Source organism: Kwoniella bestiolae, chromosome 6 (genome assembly GCF_000512585.2).
Source record: "Kwoniella bestiolae CBS 10118 chromosome 6, complete sequence".
Classification (NCBI taxonomy): domain Eukaryota; kingdom Fungi; phylum Basidiomycota; class Tremellomycetes; order Tremellales; family Cryptococcaceae; genus Kwoniella; species Kwoniella bestiolae.
The window spans coordinates 1799699-1823403 of NC_089246.1; the positions used below are offsets into that span (position 1 = coordinate 1799699).

General features: G+C 47.6%; 8 protein-coding genes across 8 annotated transcripts; 3 read left to right on the top strand and 5 right to left on the bottom strand.

The window, feature by feature from the left end:
• Positions 1-2: 2 nt before the first annotated feature.
• Positions 3-2619, bottom strand: I302_107865 (uncharacterized protein; the record flags this gene model as incomplete). The annotated part of the gene is made up of 12 exons (XM_065870553.1): positions 3-329; positions 382-469; positions 545-760; positions 876-929; positions 1076-1326; positions 1402-1657; positions 1787-1803; positions 1908-1924; positions 1996-2077; positions 2152-2216; positions 2305-2392; positions 2479-2619. The coding sequence occupies 12 exons, from the start codon at positions 2617-2619 to the stop codon at positions 3-5; spliced, it is 1602 nt and encodes a 533-aa protein (XP_065726625.1).
• A 1927-nt stretch (positions 2620-4546) lies between these two features.
• On the top strand, positions 4547-5867 carry I302_107866 (uncharacterized protein; the record flags this gene model as incomplete). The annotated part of the gene is made up of 7 exons (XM_019193004.1): positions 4547-4717; positions 4786-4932; positions 4997-5134; positions 5202-5288; positions 5350-5505; positions 5577-5677; positions 5747-5867. The coding sequence occupies 7 exons, from the start codon at positions 4547-4549 to the stop codon at positions 5865-5867; spliced, it is 921 nt and encodes a 306-aa protein (XP_019044481.1).
• A 1806-nt stretch (positions 5868-7673) lies between these two features.
• I302_107867 (uncharacterized protein) lies at positions 7674-11562 on the top strand (the record flags this gene model as incomplete). Its single annotated transcript, XM_019193003.1, has 14 exons — positions 7674-8159; positions 8216-8324; positions 8389-8405; positions 8470-8584; positions 8648-9522; positions 9586-9722; positions 9783-9846; positions 9899-9989; positions 10052-10124; positions 10188-10359; positions 10424-10661; positions 10746-11035; positions 11148-11392; positions 11499-11562. 14 exons carry the CDS (start codon positions 7674-7676, stop codon positions 11560-11562), a joined length of 2976 nt encoding a protein of 991 aa, XP_019044480.1.
• Positions 11563-11703: 141 nt separating this feature from the next.
• On the bottom strand, positions 11704-14589 carry I302_107868 (uncharacterized protein; the record flags this gene model as incomplete). Its single annotated transcript, XM_065870554.1, has 10 exons — positions 11704-12252; positions 12316-12461; positions 12542-12801; positions 12906-13070; positions 13187-13503; positions 13595-13670; positions 13755-13946; positions 14034-14257; positions 14330-14463; positions 14553-14589. 10 exons carry the CDS (start codon positions 14587-14589, stop codon positions 11704-11706), a joined length of 2100 nt encoding a protein of 699 aa, XP_065726626.1.
• Positions 14590-14908: 319 nt separating this feature from the next.
• I302_107869 (uncharacterized protein) lies at positions 14909-16553 on the bottom strand (the record flags this gene model as incomplete). The annotated part of the gene is made up of 8 exons (XM_065870555.1): positions 14909-15234; positions 15312-15370; positions 15441-15544; positions 15625-15768; positions 15881-16016; positions 16113-16191; positions 16259-16314; positions 16411-16553. The coding sequence occupies 8 exons, from the start codon at positions 16551-16553 to the stop codon at positions 14909-14911; spliced, it is 1047 nt and encodes a 348-aa protein (XP_065726627.1).
• A 490-nt stretch (positions 16554-17043) lies between these two features.
• Positions 17044-18898, bottom strand: I302_107870 (uncharacterized protein; the record flags this gene model as incomplete). Its single annotated transcript, XM_019193000.1, has 6 exons — positions 17044-17438; positions 17580-17685; positions 17803-17985; positions 18096-18230; positions 18376-18497; positions 18670-18898. 6 exons carry the CDS (start codon positions 18896-18898, stop codon positions 17044-17046), a joined length of 1170 nt encoding a protein of 389 aa, XP_019044477.1.
• Positions 18899-19358: 460 nt separating this feature from the next.
• Positions 19359-21158, bottom strand: I302_107871 (uncharacterized protein; the record flags this gene model as incomplete). Its single annotated transcript, XM_019192999.1, has 4 exons — positions 19359-19517; positions 19599-20241; positions 20303-20392; positions 20527-21158. The coding sequence occupies 4 exons, from the start codon at positions 21156-21158 to the stop codon at positions 19359-19361; spliced, it is 1524 nt and encodes a 507-aa protein (XP_019044476.1).
• Positions 21159-21559: 401 nt separating this feature from the next.
• Positions 21560-23695, top strand: I302_107872 (uncharacterized protein; the record flags this gene model as incomplete). Its single annotated transcript, XM_019192998.1, has 6 exons — positions 21560-21634; positions 21709-21960; positions 22036-22126; positions 22184-22296; positions 22403-23149; positions 23258-23695. 6 exons carry the CDS (start codon positions 21560-21562, stop codon positions 23693-23695), a joined length of 1716 nt encoding a protein of 571 aa, XP_019044475.1.
• Positions 23696-23705: the final 10 nt, after the last annotated feature.

Below are 23705 nucleotides of genomic sequence, written 5' to 3' on the forward strand. Positions count from 1 at the left end.
AACTACACTTGCGGTGCAGGTGTATTGGTGTTTGTATCAGTGTTAACCCTCTGCCTCAGCGCCGAACCCTCATTTGGTGACACCTCGCGATCCCCATCATCGCCGTCGGTTCGACCCCCCTCGATCTCAGAGTTAGTATCGATTACGTTCAGCACCGTCGTCTCTTGATTATTTTGAGTTTGGGCCATATTAGTAATTCTATGATCTATCCTCGGCTCACCAGACGATTCGTCGATCTCCTCGAAATGCCTGTTCATACCTTGTGGAGGGGAGATCAGACAGAAGAGGTAATATGCCAAACCTGATACGCCTGGTCCGGTGAGCCACATCTGTTGATGAAATCAGTTGACATGGCCCACGGTTACGTTTGAGCTGACATACCATGTAATATATTCTCATTGCTCCGCTGGATAGTTTGATGGATGGTTGGAGGGTACCGATGAATCCGGGTAGGTTGATGGCGAAGCCACTGATATCAAGTATCAATATAAGCTATATTTCATCATTTTGTGGCTTATCTGGGCAAAATCGATGGCTCACTCACCATGACATTGCGAGATACCCCCTCCGATTTATTCCGCGAGTATACCAATACCACCCCTTCTTGTCGGCCACGTACAGATCGTTGATTCGCATGTGTCCTCGACGGACGAACCAGTAATCTGAGATCATGGGTCCCGCTATGCACGCTAGAAAGATCCCGTTGGCGGCGAGGAACTTGGTGAGTGTTTGGGGCGATTTATACAGTAGCCAGGGGTTTCTATCACAGGATCGTCAGCTTCTACAAAGGAAGTTTACCCTGGAGTGATATATTGCAAGGCTTCACTTGATCATTTGACTTTTACTGTGGTTCAGAGAAGAAATAGAACACTCACATACAAATCCCAACTATCGCAGCTATATACCCACCTCTTCGAATAGTAATATACCTAGGGAACAGAGCCTTGAAATCCCATCCTGCTGCGATGGAATTCCCAACAACGTTCATCAACAAATTAGAGTATCGTGGATCGTGATATTCCCCCATGTCAGTGTGGTCCCGCACCGATTGTTATACACCATCGAGCTCACTCACGTCACATAGATAAAACCCATAGCGATAAATGCCAACCCTGCTCTGGTTTTCGAGTCCGCACCGTTCAGCATCGTCTCCATGATCTTCACGACGTTCCATATCGGTTGACCGTACTGCACAGCACTGGCTGAACAGATTACGATACCAAGGAAAGAGGTGATGGAGAACCCCAAGGGCATGGTTATGAGCTGGGACCACACGGATGCACTGGGTGTTTTGGCCCTTGAGGCAAAGTCTGGGGCATTGACGATCTGAAGACAGTATATTCAGCCCTCGCTCTCCCTCAGGGGGGCTTTAGCATTCTCGACGTTGAATCTTGCGCTCACCAAAGTGACAAGATTACCAAAACAATCACCTATGCTGGTCACCATCTGCCAAGCCAACTTGGATCCATGCAGGGTAGCAGGTTGACTGAAGATTGGTCCTGCGCCGCCTGCTCGTTGTACCGACCAGCCCAAAAGAGTCAAGCCAGCCATGGGACCGACAATAGCTTTGGCGAAAAGGAGCCATCGGAGCTTGTGGATGGGGACCCATATGGTCGGGAGCGAGAGGGCCAGAAGATTACAAGGGAAATTATGTAGTCTGTTTGTGGATGTACTGATTAGCACTGGTACAAGGACTACCCCTATTTTGAGCTGATTCCGAACAGAAAAGGGAATTCTCTTGGTGGCTACAGTTCAAGAGAGGAGACTTGGGCATGGAATCGCTCACCTGTCAACGTGCCCGTACTAGCCGGCAAGGTATTTCTGATATTTGCGAAACTTGGCCATATGGCTCTTATCAAGACGTGAACGCATTGGCCACCTAGCCAACAATGGGACCCCCACCATACACAAGCGATCGAGGCGCCTGTTCGAGAATAAGTCGTTCCTTTGAGCTTTGGGACGATAAAGCAAACCAAGGCAGCCCGGCTAACTTACGAGTGAAGATTGGCCAAAAGGTTCCGAATACGCCGAAGGTGGTTCTACAAACCGAGGGGAAGACGAGACCATGTACGGCACGCTAGATCGAGGAGTCGGCAGTTTAGCAACACATCGCTTCGTGTTATCGCCACCATCGTTCGAGAGGATACTTACCGGTCTGGCATTCAGGACGATGAACGGACCGACCATCGTGTAGCCGACAATGACACATAAAAGAGCTATCGTTGAGGGACGAGGGGTTAGTGTTCTCGTGTAATTAACTTACTATACTAGTTGGAGGGAGAGAGCAGACGACGGGAAACTCACACTGCCACCAATTCAGGCCAGCGGTAATCATCGAAGAAGCAATCAGGAAGGTATTGAGGTTGAAGCAATCTGCCACCCAGAAACCGACCTGCCAAAGCATCAGTACAAAGACCAGCTTTGGAGGGTAGAAGGGGTCTTTAGAGTATCAAACGCTGCACAAACAGAAACACTCACAAAAGTCCAGGAACCCCATGTCTTCTTATCGTCAGCAACTGGTAAAATGTCAGTAGTAGCTAGGAATAATTCCTTGTGCGATAGATTGGGTACATGGTCGCTTTCGCACTTTTTTAGGACTTCTTTCAAGCGAGATCTCATGGTTTGATTGGTTGAGTACTGCAGATTGCACAGATGGTTGTGATTTGTTATTTAGTATTGGCGATACTGCCAAACTTGGGATTACTATGATTGGTTAAGCTTAAAACAAAACACGTGAAGGTAGGGATGAGTCCTGTGCGAGGAATATGTTCGAAGTCAATGTCAATCATCAGATTCTGATGGTTGTCTTATACATCCCCATAGTTAAACCTGAACGATGCACTCGCCAACAAGGTCAGGATTGACTTCTTGTCAACTCGGAGTCAATTCAAGAAATTTTCTGATCTCCGTTATCGGGCTGCACTGGAAGGTTAAATCAGATCCTGCTCCTTGGTTCCCTTCCATTCTGCATACACACCATACAGTTCGGCTAGTGTATCCTTTCTATCCTAACCGAGCTGAGTTTGACTTGTATCTCTGACACAGTGTGGTCTTGTGTTCACTTTCTTGAAAGGATATGTGTGGAACGAAGGCAAGGTAGCACGACGCAAGAGTCGCATTGCACTCGGATAAGCCGCTCTCGCTTGCATTGAACCGACATGAAATACGAGTCGAAACAGCTTGACACGGCACTCAACATCTCACCGATAGTGCGAGGAATGATGTAGGTATTTGCAGACCTAGAGGCTGTGTCCGCTAGTCTTATGCTGCTTCGAACGAGGAATACGAACATCATGCATTCAGATGCTGATCCACATGTCAATTGAGCTCGGTACACGTGAACTAAGTATACAAAGACTCACAACACAGTCAGCATCGCCATATCGCCCAAGCACACATGTGGCCGAAAAAGCCGACTAACGGAGAATAACGGGATGAACACCGACATCTGATTCTGCCCATCCGCAACATCTTTGCATTTGTGCGCGCATGGGGGAGGTGAATCACCGATCAACGGCCATTCCTGAGATTGACCCCCTGGGACGGTCAGTCACTGAACTCAAAATTGTGCGGAACCATAAAACCACCACAAAATACAAACAATAAGGTAGATCATAAACAACGCGTCGATCATGCCGGCATGTCTCAGAGGCAGTAAACCGATCCGCGGTGAAAAAGCTAAAATTGGGTCAAGGAGAAAAACGAGATAACCCAACTGATCTACCCGGAAAATAGACATGGTTCCAGCTCCAGATACTAACCCTCGTTTCGAGGAATGCTGGGCCAACTGACGCCTTGTGCACATCAACGTACACGTACACGACCTGTGGGGGGAGATCCCAAAACTTTATTATAGTCTTAACGTTATCGCGGCGTGCCAATGGCGACAGGAAAGTCGATTAACGAAAAGCCATACTCACACAGGCGATCAGATGGGAAAGACTACGGATCTTCAGTCACTATAAGGTCTAGTCCTAAATGTGCATCCTTGAGTGAGTTACCTCTGGATGTTGCCGTAAACACTTGATGCTTGGATTTTAGCTGACAGTTAGTACCAGTACCAGCAGGTGCTGCATTGTAGCTCACTCTCGTTATCCATTCCAGGAATATCTTATGGCTTCGTGCCATTCGTAGCGATCAGCCTTGCAGGAACCAGATGACGAGAAACTCTCTCGTGATTGTTTATACTGATCAGCTATGTTTACTCTTTCAGAGATGTACCAACGTGTCTACATGACCTTTCAGAAGGGGGTACATGAGGTATATATAAAAGCCATGAAACAGTGGGATGCAAGCCTCCCCTTCTAAAATACATTCATCCAACCTAACTATCTGCGATACTCATATCTTTACCCAGTGGAATAGACTGAACTGAAGGAATATATAGGATATATCCCATCTTCACTCCTCACCACACCTCACATTCTTTGAATTGAATTCTTTGATATCTCACTCCCCCTACCAATCTCTTGGACGATACTCCTTCCCTTATCAACTCACAATTCCTCATACCCATCGACACTACTTTGTGACAACACCATCGACAATGTTCGGCCTATCATCTTCTCCCGCCTTCGCCTTTGGGCTGTTGCTCGCGCTACCCTCGCTGGTCTCTGCTGCGCTGTACAACTCCGAGTTCGCCTCATGTACTTCGACCGCCTACGTTCCCAACGGAGGAGCCGGATCGGGCTCGTGGGCAAGTTCAGCAGATTGCTCAGTGAGTGTCTGATCCTCATCATGTCACAATCCCATGATGAAGCTCAAATTGTTTGTCTAATCTATCAGGCGTATTGTTACTCTCGAAGCACCGATTACATCTATTCAGCCTATCTATCAACCACCGGCGGATGTTCGTGCGGATCCAACACGTTCACCACCGCCCAAATCACCAGTGGTAATGCCGGTGGATGCGGCTCGAACTATGAAGTTTCCGTGAGCACCCTTCCTCCCGCCAACACAAACACAGACCCAAGGTACTGACTAGAGCTCGTCATAGATCACCCACACGACATTCGACTTCATGTACTGTACCAACAGTTACAGCGCTCAATCCGTCGGTCCTCAATCTAGTACAACAGACTTTTACTCCATCTTCCAGACCTGCAGGAACTACCCTTACATGGCTATCTACCCTGTATGTACTCGACACCTCGTATTACTGGTACATGACACGCCACATCGCTGACCATGATCTTCGGTAGACCTCAAACAACGTATATCTGTATGCCTGTGTGAACGGATACGCCTTGACCGGCGCAACTGGCACGTGCGGTTATCAGATCAACAGGGTTAGTACAGCTCTTCCTGTTGGGACATGTGAGTGAAAGCTGATATCATGATTGGTTGTAGATCTACAGTCATCCCGCGGATGCGACCGCCTCTGGATACGCCAAACGATCGTTGGCTGAGAGACGTCGTCTCGCTGAGCAAGAGAACATGGTGGCTTATTGGTGCCCTAAAGGCTTCACTGCTTGTCAGTTGGAGAATGACGCAGCGAGTTACGAGGTGAGTCAACCCCCATGTGAATCTTTCACAACTTGTAGAGCTCAGGCTGATACTGGTTTGAATTCGAACAGTGCATCGACACCAAGAACGATCTCGAGTCATGCGGTGGATGTTTGTACGGAGCGTACAACCCCCCTGGTCACCCTAACACCACTGCCCCAGTAGGACAAGAGTAAGTCCCCTTCGACCGAAGGATCTATCCCATTCCATTGATGGTGCTGATTGTTGATCGATTTTGCAGTTGCTCTTCCCTCCGAGGTGTAGCTTTGGGCCACTCGTCCTGCGTAGAGGGGACTTGCGAGTTCGACTGTAAGGCCGGGTGGGAATTGGAAGGTGACGGTTGTGTGAGGATGAGAAAGTAGGATTGAATCGCAATCAATCTGATATATGGACAATTACAAACAAGGATTCGTAAATACACTCACTCGTTAGGATGGTCTGTCTTTGTTTCGCTCTTACTATTTACTTTCCTTTGGGTTTATGTGTCTGGACACTTTCTTCTTGGTATTTTCGGTAGACAAACTAGATAACTAGATTGGATGAAATTGAATATCCCTAGAGGCAAATGGCTATGCGTATTCTTAGTCTGACTATAAAGCGCCTGAGCTCATTTAGGGATGTGAAAGCTGAGAGCACGGATTGTGAAGTGTGAAAAGCACTAGACAGGCCTCCGTGGAGCCGGCAGAGCGCAACGTGATTGGAACTAGCAGCTGCAGTCATCGCGGCGATCAGCATGTACTGCAGACACGACAAGAGGTATCGCGTCAGTGACTCGACTGGGTTTGGGTCAGACATGTAGGTGAAGGTGAAGGTGGTGCTGATAGGCAGAGGTATTGGTTGTGATAGGGTGATAATGTCAATGATGATGCATAAATGCGGTTGAGGTATGGAATCAATCGAATGAAATCAATGTTGTGTCGCGTGCCTGAACATGGATCAATGTACTGTGCTGTCCAGTGCTCATCATCATCATCATCATCATTCACTTGTATTCGTCTCACCTTGCTCCCTTTATCGTGCGTCCCTCCCCCCTTCCCCTGCTCTCGACGGGGTCAGCTAAGCATTGGTCCGTATATACTCGCGGAGTGGTCTCATACCTCTCACACCATCGCACGAAATACCACCTCTTTTCTTTCTCGTCAGCATCAATCTGTAATTCCTGCCCATCAATCCTTTATCGTCTGGGCGATTAGCAACAATCACCCAATCACCGTATCTCCAACATGTCATCACCAGAATCAGCCATACAGTCACATCATCCTTCGCACATACCGATCAGCCAATCACCTCTTCCTGAGATCAATGGAGATACAGATCAGCTATCGCCGACTGGGAATGGTGAAAAGAACGGTGGGGGGGATGTTCAAAGGAGACCCACAGGAGTAAGAAAGGGTGAGTATACATCTTTGCTGTGGCTTGTACTGTAAACATGGCTGTACGGTCGTTGCGACTTGTCCTGCGGGAGAAAGAGAATGGACCTTGTGTATCGGAAATGGGTAGAGTGTTTCTGGGTCGGAGCTGGAATGGAATGGGGTATATAACACAGCTAGATACGAACGTCTTTCCTCTCCATCTCTCCGCATTATTCCACTTCTTATCTCCTCCAAACAGTTCATTCTACCCTGCAGCTTCACAACCCATTTGCTATCAAACCCATTTGTATCCCCACATCGCCGATCTGACCGATATCAACGGAGTCCCTCGCAACAGAAAGAGGTCTTTTATCCTTATCCCGATCACTCACACACTGCTTATCATCATCATCATCATCAACCTTCGGCCTCCGTCATCACCACCTTTACACCGAAGGCATCGCACATCTGTCGTCGTCACTGCCTTCTCTCTCTTTAATTACCATACCATCCTTGTTGTTGCTCTGGTGTTCTTGTCTTGTCCTCGTGGGCTCCCTCGTGCTCATTGTGATTTGATAAAAAGATCTACGCCTTGATCATCTCTGTGTTTCATTGTTGTCATTGTTGACTGACGCATTTATTCGTGCTCACTATCACTAACGCATTGATCTTTGTCATTTCCATCCTTATCACTCGAAACATTTCATCCAATACCCCAAAAACAAATTAACGACTGGTATATATAAACCCATTCCGACAACCGCCTAAAACAAATCATCAATTTGTCCCACCTTCAATCCGCCTTTTACTCCCAAAATGTCACTGGCCGATCACCGTATCTTACCAAACTTGTACGATGGACTTGCTACCCCACCTTTACTATCTCCTTCACTACATGCCAAACCTCGCTACCACTATCACCCCAATAATCATGTGACGATCACTCCTCTCTCACCTCGCTCAATAATAAATGCTTCCCCTATCCGCTCATCGTCTGGTCGATCATTCACCGCTAAACCAACCTTTACACCATCCATCGTCTATCCAACGGCACCGCCCTCGACTTTGGTGGACTTACCTCCTGGATCACTTCAACCCGCTCAACTACCTCCTCCATCCAAACTCATCGCTTCTAATCGAACCAACTTGAATTCGGATTCAGACTCACTTACGAGAGAACGAAAAGGGAAGATGCCGGCTTTGTCCCATCTGCTGAGTGTGGGTAATGGAAGAGGGTTGAGTATAGCTGCGGACGAGAAGTACATCTATGCTGGGTGTCAAAGTAAGGATAATGAGATCACCGTTAGTCGCCTTTTCTCATTCTGATCTTTCATAGACCCTGGCTGACATTGTCACAGGTATTCTCGAGAGCGTCTCTTCAGCCGATGTATCGACTTATGGGCCATGAAGGAAGTATATTAGCTTTACTGTGTATCGAGGCGAAGAAATGGCTCGTCAGCGCTAGTAGTAGGTGTTCTCATTATACACGTGCTTGATACGATGTTGGACTAACACATGACTCCTCATCAAGGTGCCGGTGATGTCAGAGTGAGTGATGCGTGTCGATAGACACCAACAGCTTCCGCTAACACCCTGCGTCTCTGTGAAATAGATCTGGTCCACGAAAACCCTCGAATTGATCTACATCATTCACCCTTGCGACGACACTGCTGGAGATATCTACTCGCTAGCCTGGGATGAGAGGGAAGGAGGAACACTGTATTTTGGTGAGTGCGCATAAGCTTCCTCCAAGCCTGAAAATGGTCCAAATCTCTAAAACGTGTATTCAGGATCGCAATCCGCTTCTATCGAATGGGTCAACTTCTCAGGACCTGGGCCAACCAGACGAAGACAGATCTCCGCCGCTGCGGCCAGTACAGTCGAAGTCGTCCCTCTGAGTCAAAACGGGGTCGACCCTGCTCAATCTCGTCCCGGACCATCTCAGCGGACTGGTAGATACAAACCTCATCACTTCTTCAACAATCCACCCGAGGGAGGATCTTGTTCGGCCAGTGGGGCCAGTACACCTCGATCACCCATATTCGCCTCTGGCACGCCCACACCTGGTGGATCTACGCGAAGAGAGTTCTTCACCTCTGCTGATCTGGATAAACTAAGTCTAAACGAAAGGGCTGAACATCCAGCAACGGAACTGGAAATCGGCGCTGAATCGCGGATCGCCTTTGCGCATTATGGATATACCTACGCTCTGGAAATGATCTCCAGACCGAACGGACGAAAATGGTTGATCAGTGGGAGTGGGGACTCGGACGTCAAGATCTGGGATTGTGAATCAGGCGGTCGCGGCCTGAGTTTAGTGACGACTTTCGATAATCTCCCTGGAGGTGTACTGTCTTTCGCCGTCAGAGATTCACTCTTATATGCTGGACTTCAAGCTGGAGAGATTGTAGTCTGGGATCTGGAGACGGGAGCGTGCATCAGAACGATCGAAGCGCACGAGGCCGATGTGTTGTCGATGTCGGTGCTAGGTGGAGATGTCTATACCGCCGGCGCAGATGGACGGGTCCTAAGAGTGAATGAAGAGTTCGATTGTACGGCTGTTTGGAAGGCACACGCGGGGACTGTCATGAGTACTGTGGTGGTCAAGGGGACAAGACCGGGCGGGTGGGAGCTAATCACTACGGGAAGTGATTCTTTCGTTAAGGTGGGTTATCATCTCTTCTTTCGAAACTGCACGAATAACCACTAAGTTGACGTTGGAAAGTAGATATGGAACGTCGACCTATCGAAGACTACCAATCTCGACAGTGAGGTCGATGTTGAAGGTGAAGGGGATGTGATGCTCTACGCACTCTCCAAGTTGGTGTCCGTACCTACTGTATCGGACGAAGCTCATCGAGAAAGGTAAGCTACAATTTCCTCCTTCGACGTCAGTGAAGGGTGCTTGGCTAACATTCCTGATAGTTGTCGACAAGGTGCTCACCTTCTGAAGAAGATCTTATCGCAGCTTGGAGCAAATTCAGAAGTTGTAAGTCGTTCTCTTACCGATGTTAGAACCTTATTGACACGTTCCGTGATAGCTCTCTGGCGAACAGGGCAAAAATCCTTTGGTACTTGCCACATTCACGGGAAGAGATACAGGTAAACCCAGGAAGAGGCTACTGTTCTATGGTGAGGATTTCGAACAAGATCTGCATCATGTCAGTCATTGGCTTACACGGCACGGCATATAGGCCATTACGACGTCCAACCTGCCGATGAGGAGAAGTGGGAGACCAATCCTTGGGAGTTATCAGGTCGAAATGGGTAAGTAAGCCATAAACCCGTATCGTTTGCTGCAGAGAGTCAAGCTGATCTCACTTACTGTAGATACCTCTACGGACGAGGAGTGACAGACAACAAGGGTCCGATCTTGGCCGTAGCCTGTGCTGCAGCTTCCCTGAGACAACGCAGAGAATTGGACGTTGATCTGGTGATGATAATAGAAGGGGAGGAAGAAGCTGGAAGTAGAGGATTCGCATCTACAGTTCGAAAGCACAAGGTGAGCCATCATATCTTAATCGTCATGTGTAGTTTAATTGATTGACTCGTGCTGCTCCGATTAGTCCGACATAGGTCATATTGACGCTGTTCTTCTTTCTAACTCTACCTGGATCGACGAAGCCGACCCATGTGTGGTATTCGGTATGAGAGGTGTGGTCTATGCCAACCTCAGCGTTTCAAGTAAGACCGAAGATCTGCATAATGGTGTTGATGGAGGTGCGACCACCGAACCGATGTTTGATATGGTCAAGGTGTTGGGTGCGTTGTCGGACAAAGATGGTGTCAAAGTACCTGGTTTCTGTGAGTGCGACTTTGCCCTATGTCAAGCTTGGTGTATCGTAGTATATGTTTGACGTAAATTGACCATTCGTTCGCCGGGTGTAGATGAAACAGTCCGACCGCCCACCGAAGAGGAACTTTCCCTCCTCCGAGATGTCTCTGCAGCCTCTGGTAGATCGTTGGAAGAACTGATAAGAGTATGGAGACAGCCTTCCTTCTCTATTGCCAATATCGTTTCATCCGGTGCGGGCAACAAGACCGTCATTCCTAAGAAGGTATCAGCAGATATCAGTATGCGTATCGTCCCTGATCAACAGCTGGAGGTCATCGTTGAAGATCTGAAGAAATACTGTAAGGAAGTTTTCGAGGGTCTGGGTAGTCCACATTCTTTCGAGGTGAGTTAGCGAATCGTCAACATGAACCGATAAAGAACCCACTCTCGAAAGATACCGATAACATCATTCTGCAGTCACTCATCAGCTGACTAATGTTTAACACGGAATGCAGATCCAAGTCACTCACTCGGCCTCATGGTGGTTGACATCCCTCGACTCACCATATTTCAAAGCTCTCGAATCGTCTGTTCAGGACATATGGGGTGTGAAACCTCTCAAAATCAGAGAAGGAGGTACGGTACCCACTGTCTTCTGGCTGGAGAAGGAATTCGGTGCGCCGTGTGTCCATCTACCGCTTGGGCAAAGTAGCGATGCGGGGCATTTGGCAAATGAACGAATGAGACTGTTGAATCTTAGGTGAGTGCATCATGACTTCTAGGTGACCGCTATTCCGAATATACCGGTTTTCGTTCGTTTGACTCGAGTCGAGATGAAGTGCTGATGAGTCGATTGTTGAATGTAGGAATGGTAAGAGGGTTATCGAGGCTTATCTTACCAGGTTGGCTGGTATCCGAGAAACAAGATAAGAAGTTACTAGATTTAGATCATGCTAGGTTATACTACACCATCACTATACATTGCATAAGGACCGGGTACATACATCTTTGTATAATACATAATACATATGCAAAATGTGAACAGCGAACAGCAGAAATACAATACCACAATTACTTCTGCTGTTGTTGTTGCTGTTGATTGCTCAACCATTCCTTTTGAGCCTGCAATTGCTTTTCCATCAACTTCATCTTCTCCTTCTTCATATTCTCATTATGTCTCGCATTCTCCCTCGCATCCGTCATCCATTGAGGTTCACCGGGAGGCATCAAACTGAGCGCCAATCCCAGGACACCCAACATCGTAAACACAATCAGAACTATTAGGTCAATCTCGGTATCTCCCGTAGTCATCACGCTCCGTAGGTAGGTCCAGGTGAATCGAGCGATATCCCGCTGAGGGATGAAAGTAGGTGGAGATTTGTAGTATACCGTATATGCCATGCAGAGCAGTACAGTGATGATTGATCCGATCATATATGGTATCGAGCCAAACAACAGCCCTTCAAGTGTGTATAGCACAGTTGGCGGAGCGATAGTGTTCAATGGATTGGATCGGTTGACTAAGGAGAGTGGGTGGGTGTAGGTGTAAGGAAGGGGTATAGATAGGTCAGATAGGATCGCTTGAGTGCAGAGTCGAGATCCTGCTATGGCTATTGGCACCTGTTATTTCGTCATCAGTATACCCACCCGTACCCTCGATGAGATATGATGTGTACTACTCACCCCTGTACCAGGATGTGCGCTCGCTCCGACAAAGTAAGCTCCCTTGAGAGATGGATGTCTTGCCTGTTGACGGAAAGAGAGCACATTGAAGAAATCATGGGTTATACCCAGGATAGATCCGTGTGTGAGGTTAAATTTCTCTTTCCCTATTTGACGTGTGGGATATCAGCTTGAACCAATATGTGTCATAGAGTACCAAATGTCAAAACGACAGCATTGCACTCACAGGTTTGAGGCGTGTTAACACCCTCCCATACAATCTTGTCCTTCAGCCCCACAATCCCAAGACGAGATTCCATAATTTCGATCACCTGTTTTCTAGCTCTATCTACCAATGCTGGCCAATCCTGAGAATCCTGGTCAGGTTCTTTGGACCCGTTTGAGAAGGTCCGTATGCCCTGTTCTCCATTTTTGGTATTGTGCAGGTGTCCTACAGGAATCAAGATGACTAGGGAATCTTTGTTTTTGGGGGCTGCTGTCGGATCGCTGTCGGACAATATTAACATTAGCATCGCAAGTTAAGAGAGGCGAATGACGGCGTTTCCCTTTCTTCATGTGAGAGGACAGGGTCGACGACGGATCAGACGTACACTCTAGAAGGCACATTCACGTAGAAACTTGGTTCTCTAGGCATGCCTTTCCTCTTGAATATATCGTCGAATGAACCCTTGTAGTCTTCTGCTAGGAATATATTGTGTGCGTTCAGGGAGGGGATGATGGAGTCAAGGGCCCAGTAGAAGGAGATGGACGAGCAGCTGTTGCATATAAAATGTACGATCAGCCAGTGATATTCACGAGATGGCCCTGCATTTCCAAGGTGTTTTGACGATCGTCGCATGATACAGGGAAAATACGTCGAGACTCCACTTACGAATGCGGTTTATCTTCCAGCCTCTTAGCTAAATTCGGATCCAACAGATCCTTCTGCTCCTTGCCTTGGCCTTGTACCACGGCTGAATCTCCCACCTTGCCAAACAGATTGTTATGTGCCCATACCAAATCGGCATTCACCACTACCACGTCTGCTTCTTTCACTTCCCCATTCTCCAGCTTCACTCCGGTGGCTCTTCCCCTGGAATCATGTATGACAGATGCGATAGGCGTAGAGAAGTGGTATTTCGCGCCGTATTTTTCGGAGATGTTGACGATAGATTGGACGACAGAGTGGAATCCTCCTTTGGGGTACCACTATGCGTTGCAGGAGACATCAATACTTTACTTGGCATCTCAGGAGTGAATCAACAAGGGGTAACGACGGGTAGAGAAAACAATGACTCACTATCCCCTCGCAGGTCTCTGTCCATTGTAGCAACGTATACGTCCCAGGGGCGTCGAAAGGCGAACTACCAAGATACCTTTCAGCGACGAAACATCAGCTCAAGTTCTTCCTCTTTATCTGAGCGCATGCTTTGGACATCGGGCTATGATGATTTACTCACATACTCCCAAAGCTAAATGCCCTTCTCATCCTTTCCGTCTTAAAGTACCTCGCACATCTCCCCCAAAGACTCCCAAAGGGATGAAGTTTGAGTAAATTTATCAGAACTTCGGGACGAAGCATCGCCAAGAAGTTGGGGAAGGGTTGTCCAAGGACATGTTCATATGATAGTTGAGCGTGTATGCCTGCTTCCCTATTATCCCACAGTCTATTAGTATCCAGTAAAACTAAATGATTTTGGTCCCGAGGGCAAGTGGAAAGACCAATGGGATGAACCTACCTCAAGAAATCCTCCAATCTTGCTGACCCGCCCTTCCCTTCCCACTTTTCCACCTCTGCGCCCAATTTCGCTCGATCAGAGCTGAGAATCACCTTCTCACCATCATGATAATGTATCACATAATTCGGATTGCACTGTATCAGGTCTACGTGGTCTTCTAGCCTTTCCCCAAGGTCATTGTATAGCTGATGGAACAAGGGTGGAAGAAGGAGTAACGACGGGCCCTACGAATACCAATATCATCCCTAAAGTCAGTCCGGATCACATATATAGTTGAGGGCAGTTAGGAGACAAACCTGATCGAACCGATACCCTTCGTGATGTATCAGACTACATCTCCCACCTGAATATTCATTCTTCTCATATACATCTACGTCGAATCCTGCGTGAGCTAGTCGGGCAGCTGTCGACGTCCCTCCCACGCCGGCACCTGTAAATTACCCAGGATCACGATCAGATGAAGACATCAGGTTTTGTAGATCGTTTTGCATGACAAGTTAGAATTCCCAAACAACTCACCTATCACGATCGCTTTCTTCTTACCCTTATCTGCCATTGGACTGTATCAACTACGTTTTGTTATATCTCTGTTCCGACACAAATATGCAGTGAATAACTTTCAATACGAGGATGATTTCGATGATGTGAACGACCGGATAGAATGATCGACGGCAAGGTGACAACCGGAGTGCCTGCTGTGGCGATTGCTTCCATCAGTGAGTGGCATTCATCGTAGGATATTCGTACAAAGTATGGTATACATATGCTGGTCAAACGCATACACAATGATCTACATATTGACTATCGCAGCGTACCACCCCATTCAGCAGCTCCTTCTCGTCGCTGTCGGCACCTCCAAGTCTCCACGATCTCCCCTACTTCTCAACCTTCATCTCATTCCCAGGTCCCACAAACCAATGATTCTGCGTCGTCATCAACACATGCGGCGGCACCATCTCAATCGGCACATTTGCCAGCTCCTTCACACTGCTCTCGTCCGCACCTCTCTCGTACAGGTACGACATCCCGCCAGTCATCTGTGTGGGTTTCGGTGCTGACTCGTTCTTGTTCTGAGAGATCCTATCGATGTATCGCCAGACTTGGTCCATATCTGGTGGGGGAGTCAACATGGCTGATATCTCGGTGGAGAGGGTGTGGTAGATCAGGTAACATAGGCATGCGATTGCAATTTTCTGGTTGACTGGCGTGCGGAAATCAATTCTATCAGTGAAAATACAAGACAAGGATGAGTCAGATGGAGTGATAGGACGAACTCACTGAAAGATAGGAAAACGATGATACATAAAAGCTGAATCGATCGGATCCGCTTTCTCCACCTATATAATACCCAAGACATTGATCAGCATATCAATCACTCCGAGACGACAGAGACGAAGAGACACCCACATGTTCTCTTGCGCCTCTCGCTTCATACTCGCTTGAACTCGTTTCATCAACACGCCCTCATCAGGTGCGGGCGGTTGAGGTAATTTCGGTCGGTTGAAGTGGCCCTAAACACAACCAGAACACCGAGATGGTCAGTATCTTCTTTGACGAAGTATGAATTAATGATCACGGAAAGACATCTCACAACGTGGGGGGCATTCCCACCCTCCCACCACAATTCATCTTTGATCGCAGCCTCGGGTCTAGTCTTACCCAGAGGAAAAGGGAACAACCTAGGAGCAGCAGCTTTGGTAGTGAGAAATGCCGAGGGGTGAGATCGGGTATGTGCCTGTGGAGTGGGTGGAAATCAGCATATAATAGCACCGAAACACACCGATTCGATCGGACATCGGCAATGAGCAAGATGAAGATGATGGTTCGGATCGATTGGTAGGACCGACCCATAGATCCTGTCTTGATTTCTTACTAGCAGTCAGTTTCTTGAATCTCTCTGTATTGGGATCATCAGGTTTAGGTAGTTTGTTGAGAGCCTGTTGATAGCCGTAGTATATGATGGAAGTACGGGCCACGTAGCAGCTAATGACAGTACATCAAACAAGTGATCAGCATACAGCGGTGAAGGTTCATTTTTGACAGCTCGAGCGAGAGGGTGACTGAATCATAGATATTCACATCACCGCTATAGTCGTGATGGTACTGAACAATCGATAGAAAGGTATCATCTCGTACGGCAGGGGAAAAGCTGACATCGCTGTATCGTTTAAAATGTAATCAGTAAACCATCAGTATACCATCGGTAACGGGAAAAGACCGCCCACCTAAACTCAAAGCTACCATAAGAGCTATACTCTGAGCGATCGGACCGAACTGTAATCTACAAGACCATCACCATCACTATCACCATCAATGCCCAATAATCAATCTCCAGATTGTATCTCGAATGGGTGGGTGAACAGACCTCTTCACTCACTCAGGATGAGGCTGAGGTTTCTCCAACTCTTTCCTCAGCTTCTCCACCTTCTCTTCATACGCTTCCACACTTGATGATCCTCGCTCCTTGGCTGCTTCAAGGGTCTTTTCAGCTTTCTTCAGCTGTTCAGCTAATGTCGCCATGTCGCAATCGTTGTCGCACTTTTACTTTACTTGACTTTTTACGTGTATATGGTTTCTGTTGCTGCTTTGTTGTTTATTTTGTTTCGTAGGCGACGTGAGTGTGTCGACAAGGTTATCAGGTATCTTACGTCTGGATTTTCAGAATAGATTTTTAGAGAGGGTCAAGTATTCGAGCGATTGTGACATGCGAAGAAAGTCAGTGTTGATACTACATGCTATTTCCCCAGTAGCTTAACCCATATAAGAGGGTGTTACAAGTGAGAGTTCATGTAACGTAGCCAAAGGAGTTTCCATAGGATCAAGTCCTCAAAGGAAGGTCACATCGATCGTATCGCATTATTACCTGTTTTATCTATTACATGCGACATTGACATAGACCTTAGATTGATCCGTAATTTTGTGTCTCGATGTATCTCGCAAATCGACAAGATACAAAGCTTGCGATTCCTCCCTCTCTTCCCCCTCGTGGCAATTCGATCTTCGAATCATCTCATCGTCTCAAAGGGCTCATCCCACTCCCCTGACCACCCCACTGTCCACCACCACCTCCATTCGCGCCATACCCCCCAGCACCATAATCCCCTACCTGCGCACCATTACCATACCCATTGACTTCCCCGAAATCAGGTTCCGTCACTCCCTGATCTCCATTCTCATCCTCATCTTCATCCACACCCGTCTCCTTCTGCACCGCCAAGATCACACTCGCCAGATTCTCTATCAACAGATCCAAGCCTTGTTCAACGACCGACCGAACGGGTATGGAGTTGACGGATTCAGCTGTGAAGTAGAATGTGGATGGGACGGCGTTGTAGTCGAATGGAAGGGATGGGTCGAGGGGAGGTTCGAATACTGCGTTGGAAGATAGGGGCCATTCGGCTCGTTCTGTGGTGATGGCACGTTGTCAAATTAGCAATGGACTGGTTGGTGTCTTGACTGGACGAATGCACTGAGAGGATGCAACGACGTAGTTGACACGATGAGACAGTGACAAAATGCGCCCCTACAGAGATGCCTCGCACTCACCATCCGTCTCAAACCAGTGTGTTGTATGCCTCAATTTGTTATGCGGGTCATACTCGAATGCAACAGTTGATAATGGTGACCATTTAGCATGATGCTTTGCGATTCCCTGGAATGTACATCAAACATAATCAGTATGAAGGGTCCCACGAAGGCCGATTCTGTCTCTCCCAACACCAAAAGCACCTCCATGTTGATTTGATGATCCCCATCCTGAATGACTCACCTTATAAGCCTTACACACCAGATCAATCTCCTGACCCTGTCCCATCTTCGCCAACAATATAGGTGGCACGCCCGGCTGACCCTTTCCGACTGGTGAACCTAGTTCGGGATCACGATTACTTATTATCTGCCTGTCATCTTCTGATAGTTCCGGTGGGGGACCATATGGATTTGGGGCTGGTGGCTGCGAGGAGAACGGAAAGTTAGGTATGCTCCTTTCAGCTCAATAGTAAACACTCCGCAGACATTAGGACTGGATGGTCTCGGAAGCGTGGTAATTGCAACTGCACTCACCCCATTTGAACTTGGAACAACCTCCAACATATCACTGGTAACTCTCATGAATTTCTCTCCGTCTGCACCTCGGAATGACACTTTGAGTTTGAGCGTGACCATACAGTAGTAACAACCCTCATCACATTCACAGTCCTATACGTTAAACGATCAGTCAGCTCATACTATCCACTTAGCAGGTATTATCACGGTAGATGTGATCCGTTCTTGGTCAAACGGTACTTTCGCAAGGCAAATGCATCATAAACACCAAAGGATCCTCAGATATGAGACCACTCACCCTCGTATACCTCAGTCCCTTGGCCACTCCCCTACTTATCAGCGGCACCAACCCCAACCTATGCGCCAACATCTCATCGGGAATCGGTGTAGTATTTTGCAGGAACAATACCTGGTCAATAGCTGAGGGCGATCGCATGTCAGTTTCATCGCACCTCTACCTGTCACTTTCACAACAAACATAAAGCTTGACTACACTAGGTCACTGAGGTGGATGACTTGTCGAGTAAGGAACTCAAACCCCACGGCAGCTTCATTGCTGATTTCCTCAACCGCAAATACACATACAACTCACCAATAGTAGGTACATCAGCCAACATGACCCTCCTGAGACTATTCGCATAAGCCAATTCGACCCCACTGAGATGGAACGTCGTCTCTTGATTATTCAAATTCCTGACTAACAATCTAGGTTGGTTGGTCTGACCGAGGGGCACATCGATACCGCCCGGCACGCCTGTTGCACCAGGACCAGGGGCGAAGGCGGAGGATGAGGGGACGTTGAATGAGGAGTAGCCGTTCATCGTGGGTTTTGTCCGTATGCTATGTTTAGAGTAAAGCCAGAGAGAGAAGGAGGAGATATATCGTTGTAGTTTTGTTTTTGAACGTAACGACGAAGGGAGATCAAGGTGTGGCTGATATTCTCTCTATCACCTTTTGGGATATCAGGCACATACCATCGAGAACAGCATAGAGTCAGATAATCTACGGCTCAGTTTTGTGGTTACGGGTGTATATGCTGTTCTCCAGCACACCGTATCCATAATCAAGATGAAAGTGAGAACAGCATTACAACGTTCAACACACGTTCAACACAAGGTTGACCACAATCGCTATGCGTTTCTCCGTCCAACACACCACCGTCATGGCCACAAACAGCATAGTCGTACATGATGATCTGACCGATTGCAACTGTATGCGTTTCTTCTTCTTGTCCCATGATTTTTTCCGATACTATACAAATGCATACAAATACATGCATGATCACCTCCTAGACTTCCTATCTATCAGACCCTCATATACCACCTTATCCCAGTTCTGATCCCACGTTGACCATTCATCTTCCTCCCCCACTGGTACTCCTTCGAAGTATCCCTTCAGTACATCCAATCTCTCTGATTCGGGAAAACCGCCCAGCACGTCCTATAACAGGCGACCAGCAGTATAAGCTATCCACCCGCATTGCTTGCCATGAGTGATGTGCAAGGGAATAAGATAACTTACGATCAATTGTTCCCCCAATTCCTCACCACTCTCAAAGACTCTACCGTTCTTCCCTTCTTTTACTAATTCACCAATACACTCAAACCCCTTGGCCAACACCGGCAAATGACATCCAAACATATCAACTACTTTCATCGGTAGATCCCGTCCCGAGGAACTGGTATGTAGACTTATGCCTAGATCTGCACTACCTAGTAATAATGGGTAATCCTGCGCGGGGAGGAATACACATCGGACAATCACATCTTGCCATTGTTTTTCTCTTTCCGATATGAGTCTTTCGAACTGTGCTCTGAGAGTGCCTTTTCCTGTTGTGATGACTAGTAACTTTGGTACATTTGTAACGGAGGAAGAGTTGATGGTATTTTGATATTGGTCCAATGCCGTGATAAGCAACGAGAAATCTTCGTCGGCTGTCCAAGAGGTCGAGGAAACCACTAAAGCCGGTCTATCACTCCTGAGTGCCAATTTGCCAGAATTAAGCTCAGTGAAAGGTGTAGAGTCGTCTGAATAGCTGTTAAAGGATGGTGGTAGAGGTGGTTCCAACATAGGAAGTAATCGTTTGAACAAGTCGTGTTGATCTGATGGCTCGGTCCGCTTGAAATGAGATGGCGGCCTATCGTGTAAGACCACTTTATGACCCCTACATGCAGAGACGAATTAGCTATCAGATGCAGTACCCCTCGACGTGGATAAGTACTCACTCAAGCTTCCATTCTTTCACCAGGTACTCCCTCATCGCGTTCGTCACGAACAGATGAGCATACGCCGATTGTCCAAATGTCTTTTCGATCCTACACACTTTTTAGATTAGCTCTTGCTTCCACATGATTGATACAGAAATTGAGCTACCCGTGCAAAGCCTCAAGGGATGTGCCCTTCCTCGACGACACATCTTCACAGAAGCTTAAGGAACGCTACAACTCACCATCTAGCGACCCTCACGATAGGCGACCTCATCCCCAACCTCATCGCTAAAATACTATAACCCGTGTTATGCCAATCCACCACCAACTTCGACCCTGTATTCATGACGATAAACTGCGCAATCGCAAGGGTAGGTATCGAAGGTGGATTTTGCACAAAGATATATTCCGTATTTATAGGTATTTCCCAAATGATCAACCGCATTATCGAATATATCTGTACCATCACTCTTATGGGCGCTCTAATAATCCATGGGAATTTACTGAGAATCTTGGGCGGTTCGTCCAAAGGCATAATATGTATCTTATCATTTTCCAGCAACTCCTTGATAGGGGTGGTCTCGCCATACCCCACCACCCAAGTTTCCATGCCATGTCGTGCCAGACTGGAGGTATGATACATCATCCGTGGACTTCGACCGATATCCCCTATGACCAGTACTACCGCTGTGCCTCGCTTTGAGGGTCGTAATGTCGTGCGTCGGACCAGTAAGACGAAAAATAGGGTCCAAGGTGCGACGATAACCAGAAATATGGGGAAGAGGATATGGCCTGGTACCCCCTTGGGGTTGTCGACGAAGGGGTCGTAGAGTGGTTTGGAGGGGAAAAAACCTGGGAGTTGGAATGGGTCCATTTTGAGGTAGAGCGATGGAAGGGCCGATGTCGCTGACTGCTGCAGCTTTAGCCAAGGCTCTGGTTCTTCTTACCTTGACTTTGCTCAAGGTATCCCGCTGAATGATATGATCATGAATGATTACTACTTGCCTCCTTCCTTTTATACTGTTACGGCGTACTGGAAATGGCACTGGCAATGCGGGGCCATGTCATGTCACGTGACAGAGCTTTTATCAACGGAATCAAATTGAATCCCAACCATCCAACATCCACTTCACGAGGAAATCAAAAAAATTCAATGCTTTCAACCTTGTTTTGTACTCTCCATGTCATCTCAAAGCTAATCAAGCGATCAACAGCCCACAACACCTCCCATGTCATCCCACATATAGCACCACATCACAATCACCCCCACCCAAAATGAGGGACAACGGCAAAGAAGCCGTAAGGCTGTGCGAGCACATCGTAAGACAGGCATTCGGAGATGTGGTCTGTGTAAGTTCACCTCTCCCCGCCTTTTCTTGCCTCGCCTCATTCGCTGCTGATCGAGTACACCCTGTGCTACATAGAGGGTAGCCTCAACACTGCTGAACCGAGGAAGACTCCCCTTATCTACAATATCGAGATTATCAGCCCTGCCCCGACCGACCACTTCCGCAGCATTGATCATACTGATCCAACATGACTTGGTGCAAAGTAATGGCGCGTCATACAAAGATACAGGCGATGAAGAGCAATACGAGTTTGACACCATGACCTGTCTGCTGAGGCTACGATGGGGCAAGATATTGGCTATAACCCATCAGAACTATGATGATATCGTATGTTCACTCTCCAGTATCCTGTCTCTTTACATCTTCTGAAAGATCACGCTGATATCCGTTGATATGATACAGGCTCTCGAAGTAGTCAGAACACTGATGGTATATGGGAAATTGAACGTACCTGATATCATCAATGCTTGTGGAGGGCTAAGCGATGCTATGCGTGAGCTTCCTTCACGCCGCTCTTGTCTCGGTCTGATCAGCTAATATAAGAAAACAGGCGCCGACATCGTCAATAACGCTATTATCGCTTTGGTCAGAGCACAGTTCATACGGCCTACTTCGCCGGAGTTGCACATCCTAGAATCTGACCAGATATTAAGGCGGTACAATGTGAGTATCCCAGTCCGTTTTCCCCACCCCACACACTGTTCCCAGGCTGCCTTATCTCCACGAATACAATGGACTAAGCTGACGATACACTCTCTTTCCACCGCAGAAACACCGAGAAGAAATGAGGATCAAAAAGGGCACATCGATGTTGACACCGAACGATATCGAGCACTGTGAGAAGAACGCGCAATACGAGATAATCCAAGAACGAGAGAATCTCCAAGATATACGGCGGGTGTTGATCGAAAGACCAAGGATAGATAAAGATAAATCGAAGAAGCGTGGCAAGGGAAGACAGTTTGGTGGAGGGGGTGGAGAAGAATTTGAATATTCCTTAAAACAGGATATCCACTTGAGGATCAACTACGACCGATATGGCATAATGATCCGGAACGAGTTGATCGTCAAAGCCGCCGAGGAGAGGTGGAACAAAGCCTTCGGGATAGTCATGAAAGCCATACTTCAATCTGCTTTAAGGGAAGAAAGTAGGCTGAATGAAGAACGGACAAACGATAGTATAGGGATCAACGATATTGTCAGTCTGATCCCTACGGAGGATTACAAATACCTCACGGCGGGGTTGATGGCCTCTTCGAAATCTACTATACCCGACATTGTGCGGCATTACCTCAGTATTCTTTCTGGAGAAGATGGGTTCTCATTGACGGGGAACAACGGGAATTTCTTGAGAAAGGATAATGGGACGAATCCTGGATATATTGTGGAATTCGAGTTGATATGCAGGAGGTTGAAGCAGAATTTGATGTATCAGTTGGTGAGGGAACGATTGGGTGATAAAGCCGCGAGGGTGCTGGCGGTGGTTAATAGGAGTAGCAAGGCCTTTGAGACTACGGTGGGTGCCTTCTCTTGTCATCCTCTGTACTCTTGATCTGAGGGGCCTGCAGGTGTAAGCCGAATGTCCGACACGATCATTAATTGAGCGTGTGCTGCTTGACCACAGGTCCGAGATTGCGCGATGATCCCCCTCAAAGACGCCCGCAGCCACCTCGCCGACCTTCAGCGTCTCTCCCTCGTAGAGACCCAAGAGGTCCCCAAAACAGCCTCGAAATCGCGTATGGGTCTACCCCCCTCGGCAGAATATCACCTCTGGGCAATGGACGAGCCTCGCGCGTATGGTGTACTGCTCACCAACGTGTACAAAACTCTAGGAAACATCTTACAGAGGAAGGCAAAGGAGATAGAGGATAAACAGATCGTCCTGGCCCGGGAAAGTAGGGTGGAGAATCTGGAGGGGGGTAGACAGCTTTTGCAGTCCAAGGATCAAGATGATTTGTTGGAATTGGATGATTATTTGAGGAAATTGACGTTGGCTGAGACGAGGGCGGAGATTAGCGTTTGTATATTGAGGGATCTTCCGGGTTCACCGGGGCAAAAGTGAGTAGACTATT